Source organism: Ctenocephalides felis, unplaced genomic scaffold (genome assembly GCF_003426905.1).
Source record: "Ctenocephalides felis isolate EL2017-DRISC unplaced genomic scaffold, ASM342690v1 CF-g0.4_SCAFFOLD_01886, whole genome shotgun sequence".
Taxonomy (NCBI): domain Eukaryota; kingdom Metazoa; phylum Arthropoda; class Insecta; order Siphonaptera; family Pulicidae; genus Ctenocephalides; species Ctenocephalides felis.
In genome coordinates this window covers 176,874,119-176,893,686 of record NW_020538040.1, presented here as the reverse complement: position 1 = coordinate 176,893,686, position 19,568 = coordinate 176,874,119, and the positions used below count along the sequence as shown (strand labels likewise).

Below are 19,568 nucleotides of genomic sequence, written 5' to 3'. Positions count from 1 at the left end.
CTCGGTTAATTACGTTCGCCCGCTCAATGCGCAATTAAACACGATGCCAACAGTTCATTAATTTGTTTTCGTTTGTTTTTTGACCCCGATACAAAGCTGGCCAGAATTCATATAAACTTAATCCTCATAAATGATCCAAAGATAATATTGGTATCACAAGGGCACGAAGAATTACTAAAAACAGCTGCGCAGCCATTTGTTAAAATTTTATAGTAAATATGTCCCTGGACTTATAATGATGAAGGTATAAATTTATATATTTCATATCAATTATTCATTATGGATACAGGATTAGGACTCATTAAAATTATGTGATTACTCATGGATTACCCAGATAGAGTAATATTAGGTTGATACGCACGATTGGTACATACTTAATAAATTACCAGGAGTTTTCTTTTTAATATACATGCTTATAATGTCATTATATAAATTTTATATACATTGTTTGATCGAATAATTTTAGATGGGTTACAGCATAGTGGTCACTTCAGGCATAATACAGCAGAAATTTGGGACCCTCATCCGCAATACGAAATTCGTGCATTTGGTAATAATCTACGTTTGGTTTTGGAACACAATGATGACTTTGTGGCGCCTCATTGGCAGGTTAGTAAAATAATCACATAGCCGAATAAATTATATTTAAAAAATGATTGCTTGAAAGTTCTGAAATCACAATATCGTTCTATTGGAATCCTTTATGGAACGAATCTAGGAAATTGTTTGTAAAGGATTGAGTCGAGGATCGTACCAGCACTGTAACCAGACAACTGATTAAAATAGCATTTTAAACGCACAATTAAAATTTTGTCTAAACTCATATTATTTTCCGCTAACTATGTTAGAAGTTAATAAAAGTAACTTTTTTAATGCGCGTACTCCTTAAAACAAAGGATTCCGACTTTTTGTATCAGCATTTCCCGATTTTTTTTAAATAATGTGCCTACTTAATTTGTCAAACAGCAATCTAACTTTTACTTAATTAATATTATAACTCTTTTAACGAGCTACAAAAATATATTCAACAATATGTAAAAAATATACATAAAAATGATTATTTTGGAACAATTAGACTTTTTTGGTTTGTGAATAAAAATAGAGAGTTTTCATATATGAATTAATAAAATTTTGTGTTGGTGGTGTCAAAGATTTAGTTTGATATCTGTTCGGACGTATTTTCTTTTTATTATATTGGCCATGAAGATGACAACCTTCATGGCATTAAGCTTTACACGGAATGGTTGCTACCCCTGGTAGATGGGGTAGCGGAGTGTTTTAATGGAACTAATTGTTCACTTCTAAAAGTAAAGTCCGCAAACCAACATGTATAATAGATAAATATATCTTCTTTCATTATAACTTAGTAACAAATCAGTGATTTTAATAAGAACTGAAACAAATACATAATATACAAGCAAATCAGTGTTTAATACAGTCCACAGCTACAAGGGTTAAATTATAACCCAACAACCTGAGTTAATCGAAGGAGAGTTTTAATAAATTTTATAACTACGTAACATAAATACAATTTCTTTATCTTTTAGATTTGCTGCCTATCTTGGGTCACTTTTTGAAAAATAAGTATATGTCACTTACCTTTTTTGGATTTTTTCTTGCTTAAATTTTGTTTTTCGGCAGATGACTCATAATTGGGATAACGCGACATGGATTCCACATCGCGGAAATTCTCGGCCGGAAAAATGTTTTTATAAAGGGCGAGTTCGTGGAGATGATCGATCGACTGTCGCAGTTTCGCTCTGTGATGGAATGGTGAGAATAGCACTAGTCCAGTGTTTTTTTAGATTTACTTTTGTATGATAATAAATAGTCGAAGAGCCAGCAAGGGATAAAAAAGTCAGCTTGCGATTTCCGTTGCCAGTTCATTTTTTAATGTATTTTCTGATATTTTATTGCATTTTGTGTTCGATCTTATCAATTCATAACTGCAACGGAGTTTGTCCGCAGACAGGTACAATCCGTACGTCAAAAGGATCGTATTTCATAGAACCACGAGAGGACTTTCCGAACAATCATACTGTACAAAGTATTCTGCATGTAATCTACAGGGCATCGCCGATCCAGAGGCACGACCATGCTGATGACGAACCGAAGGACCCACATTGCGCCTTGGATGATACCAGTAATATATCAATATTATATTTTAATAATCTTCAATTATATTATTATTTATCTTATTTAGCAATTGAAACCTCGTTTCATTCATAATGGGTATTTGCTGATTTTCGAACGATTTAAATTCGATGTCTCTCCATCTTACCTACGTGACTTTTTTAAAAATATCGAACTAGTCAAATCAGCATTTTTGAAGCAATAACTTGCATCTCGAATATCGCTTTATTTGCGACCGTTCAAGAACATCCGATCAAAATTATAGAATATGACTCTGAGTCAGCAGTCAACTTTACAGCTTTGCCAACCGACATTAACAACATAATATCGACAGTAAATAAACTATAATATGTATTTATAGCACAATTGGAAAGGATGTTGATTGTAATAAATTTAGATGTAGTTATGATAGAAATGCATTTTCGGAGCGATAAACTTATGTAATAACTCGAATCGTGATGTATTCCGAAATAGAGGTAGTTTATGATAGATGGAATTCGTTCAACGTATTTTAGAAACGACAAATTGAACACGTGCAATAACACTTTCTATCTAAATATATATATCATTTTATTCTCTCGGTGCGACGGTTCACGTTTTCTATGTTTGTAACATACCATAATATTATTTCATATCATTAGTACCTCATTTTTTTCACCGTGGGAACCTCATTTGCTTCATAGTCAGTTTTGAAGTGATAATAATACTGAACTAGTTGTGCATGGCATCGTGCCTTAAAGCAAATTGCTGGAACTTGCCGTATCGAAAATTAATTATTAAAAACTTTGCAAAACTTTGAAAAAAATAGATTTTTGAGAAATTTTGAAATTTTTGAAAAAAATTGACTTTATTGAAAAAAAATTTTTTATATTCTGATTTTTTTTAAATCTTGAACATTTCTTTAAGCAATCGCGCTGCATAACTGATTTGGAGTCGAAATATCAAAGCGCGTAAGCGCCGCGTAGTCATCTAACGTGTAAACATTGGTACGGAACCCATATAAATGTACACAAAATTTGTACTTATTATTATAATCTTCATACAATATCTGATAATACGATGCATATATGATTAATGTTCATTTTTGACCGCAAAATGGCATTATTTGTTACTTTCTTTATTGGATCTCCCGAGACGCTGGACCTGCCTTTACAAAAAATTTACCACTTGTTTATTTCGTCAATACAAGTAAAATGTTTTTTGAATTATTTAAATCAGACGCTCCGTTATCTCAAAACCTAAAATACAATTTTTGGCACTTTTTGCTCCGTATTTCCGAAACGGCCTATGCTGCCTTTGCCAAAAAATCAGCACGTCGCCTTATCAGTAGGAATCGAATGATTTTTGAATTATTCAAATCAGTTTATCCGTGTTTGCAAATCGTCGACAAAAATTTGTATCCGCACACACACACATAGATCCATTTTTTATATTTAAGTACCATTTATGGTTTATTTATTTACTTAGGCTATAGAATTCCGTGCATTAGTAACTGAACTTGTGAGCTTTTAACTGATTATGCTTTCATAAATATATTCATATTCGTATTTATCTACCATATGTAGCAATAATTTCTGACAAAGAAATAGTGTTGTGACATTTTATAATCGACCTTTATTGCATCGGATTAATGCCACTTCGTAACCTTTATTTTCATATGTAGGACATATAATTTTTCCTCTATACCTAAGTATTAAAAGATTAAATTTTATTATGATATTTGTTAACTTATTGATTTGACTATGTTTTTGTTTTTCAGCAAATGATGTTCACGACGAACCTATTTTTAAAGACAGAATCATACCACAACCACTGCCTGAAAATCATCGCTCAAAGCGATCTGTTTCTGACAATAAGTATTATATAGAAGTTCTAGTCGCAGTAGATAGGAAAATGAAATTATACCATGACACTAAACTACAAAACTACGTACTGACATTAATGTCAATTGTAAGTTATATTTTTCAACTACGATTTTGTGATTAAAAATGTTATTTATTGCATGTTTTCTTTTGAGGTGTCCCAAATATACAAAGACGCAAGTATAGGCAACTCCATAAGTATAGCTCTTGTAGAATTAGCAGTATTAGAAGATTTAGATTTTGACAAGGATCAATCAATGTCACACAGCGGTACTTACTTAACATATTTATAAAAAACACTTTAGGGGATGATGTATATATATTTAGTTTTTTTTGCTAGGCGTATCTGCTTCAAATATGCTCCGAGGATTTTGTTCTTCACATCGCAAAAATCGGTTGCCTCATGACACTGCCATACTTCTGACGCGGTAAGATTATTTTTCTTATTTTACACTGATAGTAATAATTAAAGGTAAGCGGAGTTTCAGTTTTACATAATGTAAATGATTTTCTTATAACCTAGAATGAACAAATAGCACTATATGCCGCAAGTATCCTTTCAACTAACAGAAACTAATTCTTCACGTAACTTATTAGTAATTTATTTATAATGTATATTTATAATGTAGAGTCTGAAATTTTCATAACGTTACCCGTATGTTGAGTCACTTAGCAATCATAATTTTAATTATTATCATTCGACTACTTCCAACTTATTCCACAAATTTAATTTACTCGCTCAAGATTATTCATTTTCAACTTTTACTTAATCATAGATTCATATTATGAAAATGTCAAGACTCTGTCGTCATATGTAATACAAAATCCGCGCAACATATAATTACATTACTTAACAACAAAATAATAATATCCAGATATCATATTATATTAAATTAGTTTCGATGCGATTCATATAACTTTAATAAGTCTGCATCCTCTAACTTTCTATTTTGCGGTATAAATAAATTTAAATTAAGTTGCATGCAAAACATAATTAACGCCCCTAGAAAACTAGTACATTTCTCAGGGAGAACATATGCCGGAGTCCTCATCATAAGAAATGTGATACTTTGGGTCTGGCAGAACTGGGTACCATGTGTCAGCCAAAATCCAGCTGCGCCATCGTCCAGGACAACGGATTATCGGCGGCTTTCACGATTGCACATGAATTAGGACACGTGTAAGTAAAATTTATTATCAGATAATAATTGACTAATTACATAAATTTCTTTTGCACTCCGTTGTGGGACCCAGTCCGACATAAGATATGTACAGCAACTCCGTTGGTAGACCAAGTCTTACTTGGTCAACACTTCAGAATTCTCCTATTGATACCATGAGGACTCTACAAATCTGGAAGAATATTTGCCATGAAAGCTTTTTTGATCAAACAAGAAAAAGTAGATTAAAAAAACACACAGTCTGTCTCATATACAGCTAAAGTTCTACCGGAGTTGCTGACACGTCATACATGTCAACGATCTGGAGTGCAAGGGATTAATATTCGCTGTTTGTAAAAATTTTTGTAATTTTTTAGATTAAACATGCCACACGACGATGATGACAAATGCGCCGCTTTCCGAGACAAAGTAGTCCCATCTGCCAAAGACAACATTATGTCGCGTATGTTGGATCACAATACATACCCATGGTCCTGGTCTCAATGTAGCAGACATTTTATCACAGACTTTCTAGAGTAAGTCGTTATTTCTCATTCATAAAAAAATATTTATTAAAATATAAACTTATTTTATTTATTTTCAGAGCAAACAATGTTGCGTGTTTGCGTAATAAGCCAAGCGAAGATTTAATTGATGACGGCAGGAAACATCGTAACAACAGATTACCTGGTGAAGAATTCAGTGGTAATAGGCAGTGCGAACTTGTTTTTGGCAACGGATCCAAACTTTGCACTAGAATGGTACACACTTAAATTTATCTCGTAAATCTGAAGTCGTTGACCCCTGTAATCGTACCTAATATAAAACAAAATAACAAGTTACTGAGATTTCTATTAGGACTATATCTAAATATTATGTTGAGCTTTGGACAAAGAATACTGAAGTAAATAGTAATAAAAAACGAAAAGTTTTTACCGAAAATGATTCATTGTCGATGTTTCGGAACTATGTCATGTGTAAAGAACATAATCTTGGTTAGAAGATAAATAAATAAAAAAATGTATTTTTGGTAACTTTTGAAAAATTAAATAACTGGATTACTGAATTTTTTTTTGAAGTTTACATAAATATATAAATAGTAACGTCAATCAATAACAAAGGTTTATTAAATAACAGTTACTATCAAGCAGAATAAGTTTTATATGAAAATTTATTTTTCCACAGCCGGTGTGTACACGATTATGGTGTATGCCACCAGACGTTCAGCATGAATTGCACCAGAAAGGATATAAAAGTGATGGTCCACAGGGTTGCCGGACACAGCACATGCCATGGGCCGATGGCACGCCCTGTGGACCAGGAAGCTGGTGCCACAAAGGTAAAGTTCTCATATTATAAGTTTAATATTATTTTAGTATGAATTGATATTTTTGCTTTATGAACTATCTAGTTAATGCCCACTTGACATACTGTTCTTGCTAATAATTCTTGGCTCAATTTAAGTTTGTACCAAATTTTTTTTTCTAGGTGAATGTGTAAGTGCGAATCGGAACGCCTTGAAAGCGACCAACGGTGGATGGGGCCAATGGCAAGGTTGGGGAGCATGTTCTCGAACATGTGGCGGTGGTGTCCAGAGTTCGGTGAGGCAGTGTGATAGTCCTGCACCTTCTAACGGTGGACAATATTGCGAAGGTCTACGTGTACGTTATAGATCATGTAACACCGATGATTGCCCACCAGAGGATACAGATTACAGGTAAGTGTAAATATTACATGCACTAAAATTTATGTAAATTTATACACAAATACAGTTGTTTTTATTTGTTATTTTTGTAGAGAACAACAGTGTGCAGAATTCAATAAACGAGACTTCAAAATCGATTGGATGAACAAAACACAGAAATGGGTACCGAAGTATGGTGGTAATTATCTAAAATATTCGCGACGTGTTTTAATATGGAATATTTATATTTTTTTAAATTTACGCGCAGCTTAAAAAGTATGCAATTGCAGGAAATTTTAAAACCAGAATGATTCGTCATGCGAAAGAAGCATTTCTTTCATTGATACACTCACATTTCCTATAGTCATTCTATCATTATTTTTATTTTATTGTTATTTATTTTACTACCAACTGTAATTGTAGTTCTATTAGTGGTTCGCTAGTTATGCATTTGTTGTATCACGTGTTATTTGTTTTTCAAATACCTTTTATCATTTTGTATTGCACAATATTATCAACAATGAACATCTAATATTTCTTTCTTCTTGTGTGGGCTGGTGACTCGGATGTTTCATGATTCACATCACATTTTTTGTTTATTATTTTTCGACAGTGTCCGTTAATGATCGATGCAAATTATATTGTCGGGTGCAAAATAGTTCGAGATACTTTCTGCTGAAGGACAAGGTAGTGGATGGCACCAGATGCTCGCCTGATAGTTTCAACAAATGCGTCAACGGCATTTGTAAGAAGGCGGGTTGTGACAATAAACTCGATTCAGATATGAAATTAGGTAATTATATTACGATCACGGTATATGTTATTTGTTCGAGAAAGTTATTTAACGTTAAAGTGAAATTTTCGTCGCTGATGTTTTCTTATTATGTTTGTCGTATTGCATGGATGTATGTATTGTTTTATTGCTCTGTTTTGTTAATTTCGAAGCATTTTAGATCTAAGTACTATTTATCTTAAAGTAAACTAATTTATATTAGAATTAGAAATATTAAAAAAAAATCTGATGACTATATCTTTTTTGTTACTATGTATGTAATTTAAATTCGATCTATAACGCTTCTTAAATTAGAACCGTTGCGTTTTTAATGAATATTTTCTGTGCTGTCCATCGTTATATTGATGCTACTATTTGTTGTACATTTCGCATTTTTGTTTTATGTCAAACTTTACATTAAGAACAACATCAATCTTGGATTTCAGTTATTGGATTGAAATTTTGAGTAACAAATTAATAGGCTAAATGCTAAGCTAAAAATTAGAATGGTTAACTGAAATTTTGGATGAAGGCGCATCTTCTCCAAGTAGGTTAGGAAGTTTGACAAACTGCGTTTTATATAACAGTTTTTCAAAAATGTGCTGTTTTAATAATTTTTTAAGAACCTCCTTTCGGATCAAAGATTTTCAATTTCGTCGGTCCAGAAGTATATGTTTATGACATCTATTACACTCTGGCCACAAACTACTATTATGCAGTAGCACATTTATCATTTGTTTTATCATAACACGAAACAAAAACATATCAAGGTTATAGTGATCTGCGCCATAAAATGATGATTTACATATTGGTGTTTGCATAAACCATAATCTGGCATACACACTCAAGTGATTGGTGGCACCTCATGATCCTAAGTAAAACAAACTGATAGTAATACGATTTTTAGTCGGAGTATTAATAATATTTTTGAACACATGTGCAATTTCAGCATTTTGAATGTGTTCAAAAATATTTTGACTTAAAGTTTTCTGCACTCTAGTAGAAAATGCACGTATTATTAAAATCTTAGTATTTATTAGTGGAGTCAATAAATATCTTAATCACCAAATGCTAAAAATAATTGCTCTTATTAACTTTTTTTAATAGTAATTCTTGTATGTTGATACTCTTATACTTGATAAAAATTGTATACAAAAATTGTTTGAATAAAGGGACATCCATTAATTATATGTAATTATAAAAGATCACAGAGCTGGTTAAAGAGTCTTACATAAGATGAAAATATTTAAAAATATATTTTGTTGGCTTGAAAAAATGCACGTATTTGATTCTAAATGAACCATATATCGAGCATCAAACATATTAAAATCTGTATCAATTTAACAAAAAATTGCTACTTTTAAGGATTTGTTGGCTCTACTGTACTGCACTGCGTTGCGTTATTAGATTTTTATATGCCTGATCTTATTGTTAGACTACAATTTACCTAATGTAGGTGTAAATTGTTACTGTCTACAATATACGATGTATAAAATCTGAATGTTTACTTCAATCTAAGTAGTTGAATTTCATCAATCAACAACATCGAAACCCACTTCAATATTAAACCTCGTACAATTACATTGCAATCATTTCACTTGCGTACAGAACATTCATAAAACGCGCCAATATTACTCGCACAACATACAAAACAAATGTTACTGTTTCCAAGAAACGAAACATGGTTGTGCTTCTTTCGTTATTATTTAGATAATTTAAGATTATTGCATACTACAAATTGTGGTTAATGAAAATAGAAACCCTACACATTTGATTCGAATCGGCAAATTGTAAAATTTACGATTGAGTTTTACGATATTATATACGCAATATAATTCACTATTTCCTGAATGGAATGAAGAATTTTTTCTGTAAGTTATTGCAGTATCATAAAGATACTAAAAAATAGATTTTTCAGCATGTGTACGGTTGAAAGTGAAAGTTTTAATTCATTAACCTTACGCAAATCAATTGTATAAAATATTGGCATTAATTGTGTTTAATTAAAAGCTGCCAAATGATGTTGGCAGACCAAAATTATGTGAACGCTACAATATATATATATATATATATATATATATATATATATAATAAATTACTTTATTAATTTATGTAAATATTACCTATATCTAATATATATAATTTTATTAATTAGTTTTGTGTGATGATATGTCTTTATCAATTATATTTTGCAGTGCTACAAAGTTAGAACACCGATGTCCAATTGGCGAAGTAATTTTTATTTCTGTTTATTTTTTTTTATTTCTGTTTATTTAATAGGACCAAGGGTTAAATTTGAGTCAAATCCCATGTAAAATTTAATTTTTAAGTTTTCCAAATTATTTCAACAGATCGTTGCGGTATTTGCGGAGGAGACGGTTCAACGTGCTATGTGGTAACTGGTAGCTATAACCAGTCCAGTTATGGATACCACACTGTTGTCAAGATTCCTAAAGGTAATGAAAAATATATAATGAAAAAAATTATTAAAATAATTGAATTATTTAGTTCTTGCTATATCACATTGAAATTTTTTATTACACATCCGCAGGTGCTTCAAATTTGGAAATAATTCAGCGTGGTTATCGAAACTCAAGCAAAGACGACAATTTTCTGGGTACGTATTCATAATGTACTCAAAAAATATTATAGCTTTTGATTTTATATGTATGTCTAAATTCTCTCTTCAGCTCTCATGGACGGGCATACATCCGAATATATTTTGAATGGAAACGATATGGTCAATCTTCATCGAAAATTATTTGTATGGGGTGGAGTTACTATTGAATATACAGGCTCGAATACAACTAATGAAAAAATTAATAGTTCTCGTACCAGACAACTGAAGTATGATTTGATAGTACAGGTAAATAATAGATAGGATAAAATCGGTTTTTAATTAATTTTAAGTTTTTTTCAAATTAGGGTAAAGTTGCTGAGGTCGGTACCCCCTAAAGAAATAATTCTGTGATATATTGTGCAATTAATTTACATCATTTTTTGCTTAATCTTTATTTTGTTGTCATATGATTAAGAATTACCTACTGAGGTCCACTCTGCTTTTGTAGGTCCTGTCTGTCGGCCAAGAATATCCACCAGACATTGTTTATGAATATACTGAATCAAAGCGTATGGAGTATATGTGGAAAATGTCATCATGGTCTAGCTGTGATAGAATTTGTCAAGGAGTCAGGTTTGTAGTTAAATTTGTGAAAGTTTCCATAATTATATAATTATGTATATATCTATTATTTGCACATTTCAGTTATCAAACCCCACAATGTGTACATCGTCAAACCCAAACCATTGTATCTGATGATCACTGTGGTCATGAACATAAACCAGACAGGAAAGAGAAAACGTGCAACGATATATGTACTTTGAGGTAATCATGATTATTGAATATAAATATTTTTTGAATATTTATTTATATATATTTCTGCCCAGTTGGGACGTCGCCAGTTACTCAGAGTGCTCGGTTACGTGTGGGAAAGGTATTCGTCGAATTCATTGGCAATGTATCCGTAAGGATATATATGATACAAAAGAAATATTGGACGATATCATGTGCAGTCACGTCGCTAAACAGGACCCATCTGAAGGAATAATTTGTGAAAGATCATGCCCTGAATGGAAATTTAGCGAGTGGACACCGGTAAGACGAAAAACCTGTATTACATTAAGGGGCACAACTAGTGTAACCGCCTAAAAGAAAGTTGATTTTTGGGAATTTATATTAAAAAAAACTACTTCATCAATCATTTCAAAATTTTAGGAATATATTTATACATGTTTTAAGAATACATAGTAAAATTTTTGAAGAAAAAAATTAAATATTTTTTAAGTTATCGTCGATATCCAACGGCGCGACAAAAAAGGCTCTTCACTGCTGCAGTGATTCGGCCTTTTACGTGGATGAAATTAAGAAAAATTCTCGTTAAACTAGGTAATATTGTTTGTCAGATGAACTACGATAAAGAAAAAATCAAAAATTGACAAAATGACGGCGTTTTTTTAAAAAAAGTCGAATTTTACCCAAAATTTTGGTCGTTTTTGGACTGACAAAATTCGATTTTTGATCCGATTAAAAAATCGATAGTTTATTTTATGGAGAACTGTATATAGAACATGTGAAAAAATTGATAGTGATCGGATCATTTGTTTTTGAGTAATCACTGCAGCAATTCGAAAAATGCTGTTTCGAGAAAAACGCGTTTAAAGATAAAATGATCGTTATACTATATACTATATATACTCTTTAAATGGCTGTGACCCAAAAACTATTTAAGATATCGATTTAAAAATTTTGTATGTTATTTTTAAAGGTATAACCTATCGAAATATGGAAAAATTGAAAATTAGATTTTTTGAAAATTTTACACTAGTTGTGCCCCTAAATAGTCTAAAAAATTCGGTTATTACTAATATCTTGTCTTTATCCTTTAGTGTTCGTGTACCACGGGTTTGCAGAACAGGACGGCGCGTTGTGTGGATTTTACAGGAAAACATATGCCTGACTATATGTGCGACTCCTCCTTACGGAAACTGCAACAAAATTGCGAGAGCAGTTGCGCGCAATGGGTCGAAGGACCTTGGACACCGGTAAGATAATTCAATAATTTTATGAACAATTAATGGAATAGTATATTCCAAACATCCAAATAAAAATGGTATATTTTCCGCCTATTTAAACTATTTTAAAAGTATATTTTTCAAATTTTTATATTTTTACATATTTCTCTATTATATTTACCAAATTCTACAAATTTCTTAAAATATTTTTAATTGATTTTTAGTTATCCACAACTGTTTACGTACAAGTATCTAAATTATCATCCGATAAATAATTTGATTTTATTTAATTTTTGTAATTATATATTAAAAATACGTAAATATAGCTAGATATCGTTTATTTTGATTTATTTCTCATATGTATTTAGAGGTAAGTAAGTTTTGTTCGACAAGTTTGCAATGGTGTTGGTGTGAAAAAATTCTCTAACCGATTAAATAAAATCAAATTGACCTGGCAAGGTTACGTCTATTACTTAACCCTTTCGCTACGAGAGTAATACGACATATTTTGAAATTTTCTAATCATTGTCAAAGTAAACATACTGAAATATTAAAAAAAAGTAAACAATAACTAAAGTAATAAATATGACAATTAGAATTGTCAATCATTTAACGCTGAGTCATAATATTGAAGCAAAAGTCGACACACCGGATGTCGTCTATAGACGACGCTCATACACCCAAGTAGTCAAGCGAATGTCGCCTATGGGAGACGCTCGTAGCCAAAGGGTTAATATTAAAACAGTTCTGCTTAATTTAAGTAACCTAGGAATGGAAATTCCAAAATCGTTGTGGATAATTAGATTGGTATATGGATTAACAGCATTAACAATTTTTCTTGCGCGGAGATGGCTAACATAGTGTTATTTTCGCCTCGTGCCTATGCTAATACTTATATTTTCTAATAAATACATCAAATGGAATTATAATTAGTGCTCGGCGACTTGTGGCTCTGGAATCAAGAAACGCGCGCTAATTTGCAAGCTGAATGACAAACTGCTCAGTGGCGAATACTGTCAAGGTCCCAGTCCTAAAACTGAGGATACGTGCGAAATGGAACCATGTCCTACTTCTGTAAGTGCCTTTCTTGGCGGTCTCGTTAGGGAAAATATGCATGATCTACTCTTATTTTCAAAGAGAAATATGCATTGTTTCGTAACTTACTATATCTTATTTTATTCCTATAGATATAGTCCAGTTTGAGACTAGAAATCACTTCTACATAATAAAATTCAAACATTTCTACTTCAAAATTTAATCTATATAATCTTCTGTATCATTTTCTTCAAACTTTATCATAAACACTTTAATGATATTAATAAATAATTTTAATTATACCTGATATAAACATGTTGAAGTAAATCTATAATCTTTGGACAACTATGATTTATCAGAGTTTTCGGTCGATGCAAAATTTAGAATATGACAAAAAATCAGTAAACAGTGATACATATATAAATATAGAGAACTCTCGAAAATTTATTTAGATTTTTTTTAAATACATTCTGCCACTTCTGGTACATCTATCGTCACAAGTAGTATTTGGGATCATTGTACTAAAACAAAGTTATTTATTTAGATTAAAAATGGACATTGTTAATAGACAATATTATTTTTCCAAAAGTGCTTCCAATTTTCAGTACATGCATTTTTCCAAATATCACAACTATAATATAAAAAAAACACCACAACTTTTGTTCGTGCTTTATTCGTACTTATTACTAGGTAATATGCAGCAAAAATTAAATTTGTTACGTCCTTGATAAATTAATTAATCATTAAGATGTTATGATCAAGTGATTATGATATTCTAACTTTTACTAGGCAATTAAGCACAAAAACATCTGCTTTATTTTAAATTAACGCTTTTCATATAATTCAATAATGTTGCTTTTATTAACACGCGCTATCAAAATATAACCAGATTCAAGATTTTATGCAATTCATATAATTTTTTATTGTCAATAAAAACAGGATCTGTATACAATGAGGCCTGAGGACAATCTCACGTTGTACAACGTGGGAAATTATGATTACAATTACGACAATCATAAGATTCATGCCGTTGATGTTGTTCCAGTAATGAAGCACCACTTTGCTTATGCTTGGCGAACTGGTCTATGGGGAGAGGTATGCAATAAAAAATAGTTTTATGTAATAAAGTGTTTAAATAACTAAATATTAATCACATCATATCGACAATCTGCCAGATTCAATCTCCAATTACTTGTCACCAGTTACAATGAGTGTTTCAAGTCCTATCGTCAGTATTATAGAAATTCTTTGATAGGCTAGACTTTTTTTACTATTGTAATAAAATATTGATGATTTTTTTGTTTTCAAATAGTGTTCGTGTACAAAACGTGAACGTGTACGTCTTGTGGAGTGCATGAGAGGTAACGAAGTCGCATCTCCTATATTATGTTCCGCAAACAGACCCCTGAACCGTGAGTCCTGCGAAGACCCACAATGTGGTAAATGGATTTATGGAGATTGGGGACAAGTAAATATATTATTTTCAACTACACAATCTAAATATATTCAAACTAATGCACTATTTATTTATTTTAGTGTCAACGAGATTGCATGCAGCGCAGACAAGTTGTTTGTCAACATAAGACGACCAGAATGACCTTACCGGATAGCGAATGCGACCCTAGGCAAAAAATGCAGGCTACTCAGTTTTGTAAACCGGATTTACGATATCAATGGACGGTAAGCATGGATATAAAAGATTTTGAATCAAATATTATTTTTATTTCAATTTTTAACTTTATTTGTTCAGTGTACGCGAAGCAGAGGACGTCACGGCATCCGGTGTAAGGATATGCTTGATTTTCTATCTCCTTTAAAGGATGACCATTTGTGCAGCCAGTGTTACCGGCAGCATGCTTATAAGGACTGCAAGACGCACCGTTCACCATGGCGCAAGACCGCCTGGTCACCCGTGAGTGATAAAAAAAACATCTAGATTTAGTTTTTTTTACTACAATTCAAAATACTATTGCTTTGTTATTTTATTTTCAATATTAGAAGTAAATAATTATGTTCTTCAATTTAAATATTTAATTTGAACTAAATTCTTGAATGAATGAAAAGATGTATATGTGCAGTTTGCGATTTTGATGAAACTTGGCACACATAGTTACTGTACCTTACCTAAAATGAGACCAAAATTTAAATTTGGAAGTAAGCCTTACACAATCTATCAATATAATTACATAATAACTTTATATTTACAGTGCATTGGCAAATGTGGTGAACCTGGCCATCAAGTTAGAAATGTTACTTGTGTAGAAAATATTAGACAAAGAATAAGGTAAGTGTGCTATTGTTTGTTGTTATCATTTTCTAGAAACTAATTAATAAAATTATTATTTTGTAGTCGACCCAATAGACATCCTTTACAATATTGGAGAGGTACAGAATCACCATCTACACAATACTGCAATATTTTCCCTCGACCATCTAGTGTAAGAACTTGCGACCCTGTTTGTAGCTATCATTGGGTTACTAAAGCATGGCAAAAGGTAATTATATAGTGATTGCGGTCAACTTATTGAATTCATGTATAATTAATTTTAATTTGATTTGGCTATAGTGCTCACACACATGTGGACGCAAAGGAAGAAAGAAGAGGCACGTTTACTGTTCATTAAATGGTGGGACGAAAGAATATGATGAACATTTTTGTTCAAAGATGAGAAAGCCAAATGCAGAGAAAAATTGCAACAGAAGAAAAAAATGCAAGTTTTATCCAAAATCTTTTTTTTATATTTGATTCGAATATTCATTAATTGAATTAATTGTATAGGCATTGCTACAAGATGCAAAGAAGTTCGAGCTTCAGAAGATGGTGAATACACTCTTATTGTTAATGGGAAAACTGCTAATGTATACTGTTCAGGAATGAAAACTGCAAATCCATTAGAATATATATCACTGCCTGCTGGATATCAGGAAAATAGATCGGATTTCGTCGACAAACGAAGGTAACGAAGTTGAAATAGATTAGTTCTATGACGATCGGTAAAGCCATTTCTTAATGATTAGCAGACAAGTGAAAAAAAAATCGTCCACATTTTCACCAGAAATCCTAAAATCCTATAGATCTACAAAAAGTAGTTTAATTATAAAATATCATTAAAGTTTGGTATAATAGAGGCCATGCTTTTATAACATTCTAAGCTCGTGTTCATATTATGAATTTATTCGAAAGACGTTTCAATTTTTATTGATTATGTCTATTATTTACCTATATTGAGAAGTTTATGCAACTTTCTTTTAGGTAGAATGCCACTTACGCTTAGTTTATTTATTTTAGATATACTTTAGAGTGCATGAAAGGATCTCATGAATGCAAAGAGTGTGATGAACGAGGAGCTCGAAGAAGTACAACATTCTTTGGAAAAGTGAGATTAAATATCACATCATTGCAAATTATAGGTAAGGTTCTTTAGAATTTCCTGTCATAATAAATTTTCATAAAAAATATGGAATATTTAATATGATTATTTTCTTTATTTAGTGAATGATACACGTTTCACTGAACAACATGGAGGAGAAGCACTGCCTTTTGCAAATGCAGGGGACTGCACTTTAAATGGACCATCCTGTACTCAAGGGTGGTTTGCCATAGATTTGTCAGGGACAGATTTTAGGATACACTCCCAGAGTTCATGGAACCAACTCCATTCAAATAATGCACCCCAGTCGTGCTTAGAACGCAGGCCCACTGTAAGGAACAGTTTGAATTTATCAAACCAAAATGATAAAATCATAAATCGTTGAAATTAATTAATATTTATTTTCAGCACCGAAAAGTTATGGGTCATTCAGGAGGCACAACTTGTGGAACATGCATTTATTCAAGAGGACTGTATGTGCAAGTGACTTAATGTGATTGTGTTAGCATTGAAGTGCACGGATATTATTTAAAACCCTAAATAAGGTTTAGATCTGAAATCGAGTTAAACCCCTTTGGATAAATCGGGTCTGCAGATACGAACATGTGGTTTCAGTGCATTGTGACCTTAACCAATTTCTCAGTGCTGTATTTTTATTTGAATTTTTATCATTAGACCTACTGGAAACAGTAGAATATCTATCCATCACTGTACAAAATGAGATTGACACTGCCAGTCGCTCTAAGTTAATTTTTTTTTATAAAAATAATTCTATCAATATTTATAGTCTCATTTCATGTAAATTCGCGTTAATTCTTAGGTTTAGTAATCTGTGTCATATTTATTAACATTTTTTATGTTAAAATTATAAAGATCATAAAAAATTATTTTATTGTTAATATTTGCCATATATTTTTAATTCTCTGCTTAAAGTATTCAATTACAAAAAGTCTTGGCAGAAATTATTTTCTATAAAAAGTAAAAATGAGATTAGCTACTCATCGTCATTTTTATTAAAATATTATACATTATTATAAATTCAGTACATTCAATTTGAGTTGTCTAATCTTTGACGACAAAGCTTGCGAAGTTAAGCAAAATAATAAGCATAATCATGTCGTTTTAATTGTTTTCAATAATTGCACAACTTTAATTGGACCAGTGAATTAATTATCGAGTCATGTTGACTTTATATGAAGTATTCTCTTTCATGGATATACATAAAAAGATATTATATGTGACATATATGTATCGAATATTATAATGTAAATTATTATCGTAAGAAATATATTAGGATAATTATATAGGTGTATACCAATTATTGATATTGTATGAATGTAAGCTAAATTGCTGGACAGAATAAAGTAAAAGCATGAAATAGAAACAAATAATTTTATTTTTTTATTAACTTTCAATAGGGGGTATATTATTTGTAATCTGAAGTTAACTATCAGGTTGATAATGAAGACGCAAATTAGAAATATAAATATACAATTAACAATTGTATTTACTATATATATATATATATATATAAATGCTTTGTATTTCAACAACTTATCATATATCATTCGTTTGATTAAATGGCAGTAGTGACTTTGCGTAGGTGAGGTGTTTTGACATAGGATTTTTATTCCAAATTTGATACGATTTGATGAAGTCCTGGGTTTCCTTGACATAGTTATAGTCATTTGAAGATAAGCTATGATCATTAATACACAAAATTCATGTGCAAAAAGGTTATAAAAGTTGAAAGACATAGCTTGGAAGAGCTTTGTCTTCACTTGGACAAGTTTAGGTCTGATTGTAAAGTTTGAAGAGGTCGACATGTAATAAAGTTCAGAATTAATTTTGATAAAATATAATGTTACAAGATTAAAAATGCACAGGCAGTTAGTATATTATTGCATTGAAAATTCTTCTGCTGAAGGATTTACCGGACAAGGACAAAATTACATGTATTCCACTTTCATGAAACATAAAAATACTTGAAGCTCAAAAACCTAATATGAGTCTCAGCAAATATATATTCAATATGAAATATTATTATTCTTATTCTTCTTATAAGAATATTCTTCTTTAAGAAAAATCCAATCGAAATTGAAAATAATTAACATTTGCAACACAAATGAAGAAGCTCACGGGCGACTTTTACAGATCACCCCAATAGTAACATCCAAGCCCTTGGCCAATATACATTAGAAATAGTTTGGTATGGCAAACCAAATCATAGGGTCAATCAGGGTATAGTTTGGCATGGAACTATATCCTGATCAATTCTTAGCAGCATTTGAAATAGTCCAGTCATTATAGTGAGTTCACCTCAAAAATTCGAGATACCCAGCTGTAAGTCTACCTACCATATTTAGGTTTTGAGACAACTTGAAGATGTCAATATACTAGTATTTACAGACTTACAGCTGGGTATTTCGAATTCCGAGATTCTTACCTAATTTAAGCTTAAATGACTGGACTAGAACATATTATTTCTTTATGAACGGATACAATGTTTTGTAAATCTTCTTATCAAAAGTATTCTGATAAAATCTAATAACTTTCCTAATTATTGACATGTGGTCTTTTTCGGGAAATTCGTGATCTTTTTCCTTTTTTTCACATATGTTATATATTATGCTGATTAAGATAAAATGTATTGCAATATTTATATGTTATTGTGACAGTATAATACTCTTAGGTAATAAACTCATATATACCACTCATATACTGTAATTCAACTTATTCAATAAAATACATGTTTTTAAAACTAAAAATATTGCAACACAAATAATTAATAATAAAAATTAAAAAAAAAATAAACATTTGCAACACGAATAAGCACAATTTGAAACAAATCGAACTGTCAATTTGACAGTAAACAACTTCATATGTCAGTTGTCACCAACAAAACAATTCATAAATCTGTCATTGTGTTTCGCGACAAATCCGCTAGGAGTGAACTTGTCTGCTGACCGAAGAACGCGT

General features: G+C 31.2%; 1 protein-coding gene across 1 annotated transcript in view; it reads left to right on the top strand.

Moving 5' to 3' along the window:
* The window catches only part of LOC113376308 (A disintegrin and metalloproteinase with thrombospondin motifs 9-like), a 490,112-nt gene extending 472,795 nt beyond the window's left edge, over positions 1 to 17,317 (top strand). The window contains exons 4-35 of the mRNA XM_026616212.1: positions 467 to 609; positions 1,642 to 1,773; positions 1,969 to 2,143; positions 3,893 to 4,083; positions 4,151 to 4,265; positions 4,336 to 4,423; positions 5,023 to 5,175; positions 5,533 to 5,691; positions 5,760 to 5,916; positions 6,341 to 6,494; positions 6,644 to 6,872; positions 6,953 to 7,038; positions 7,453 to 7,632; positions 9,963 to 10,067; positions 10,163 to 10,228; positions 10,302 to 10,477; positions 10,680 to 10,804; positions 10,877 to 10,996; positions 11,059 to 11,266; positions 12,058 to 12,213; positions 13,117 to 13,257; positions 14,158 to 14,313; positions 14,531 to 14,686; positions 14,755 to 14,898; positions 14,969 to 15,130; positions 15,426 to 15,502; positions 15,569 to 15,713; positions 15,785 to 15,929; positions 15,998 to 16,175; positions 16,508 to 16,629; positions 16,712 to 16,920; positions 16,998 to 17,317. Coding sequence (XP_026471997.1) covers positions 467 to 609; positions 1,642 to 1,773; positions 1,969 to 2,143; positions 3,893 to 4,083; positions 4,151 to 4,265; positions 4,336 to 4,423; positions 5,023 to 5,175; positions 5,533 to 5,691; positions 5,760 to 5,916; positions 6,341 to 6,494; positions 6,644 to 6,872; positions 6,953 to 7,038; positions 7,453 to 7,632; positions 9,963 to 10,067; positions 10,163 to 10,228; positions 10,302 to 10,477; positions 10,680 to 10,804; positions 10,877 to 10,996; positions 11,059 to 11,266; positions 12,058 to 12,213; positions 13,117 to 13,257; positions 14,158 to 14,313; positions 14,531 to 14,686; positions 14,755 to 14,898; positions 14,969 to 15,130; positions 15,426 to 15,502; positions 15,569 to 15,713; positions 15,785 to 15,929; positions 15,998 to 16,175; positions 16,508 to 16,629; positions 16,712 to 16,920; positions 16,998 to 17,081 — 4,637 coding nt within the window. The 3' untranslated portion in view covers positions 17,082 to 17,317. The remainder of the gene's footprint in view (positions 1 to 466; positions 610 to 1,641; positions 1,774 to 1,968; positions 2,144 to 3,892; positions 4,084 to 4,150; positions 4,266 to 4,335; positions 4,424 to 5,022; positions 5,176 to 5,532; positions 5,692 to 5,759; positions 5,917 to 6,340; positions 6,495 to 6,643; positions 6,873 to 6,952; positions 7,039 to 7,452; positions 7,633 to 9,962; positions 10,068 to 10,162; positions 10,229 to 10,301; positions 10,478 to 10,679; positions 10,805 to 10,876; positions 10,997 to 11,058; positions 11,267 to 12,057; positions 12,214 to 13,116; positions 13,258 to 14,157; positions 14,314 to 14,530; positions 14,687 to 14,754; positions 14,899 to 14,968; positions 15,131 to 15,425; positions 15,503 to 15,568; positions 15,714 to 15,784; positions 15,930 to 15,997; positions 16,176 to 16,507; positions 16,630 to 16,711; positions 16,921 to 16,997) is intronic.
* The last annotated feature ends 2,251 nt before the right edge of the window (positions 17,318 to 19,568 follow it).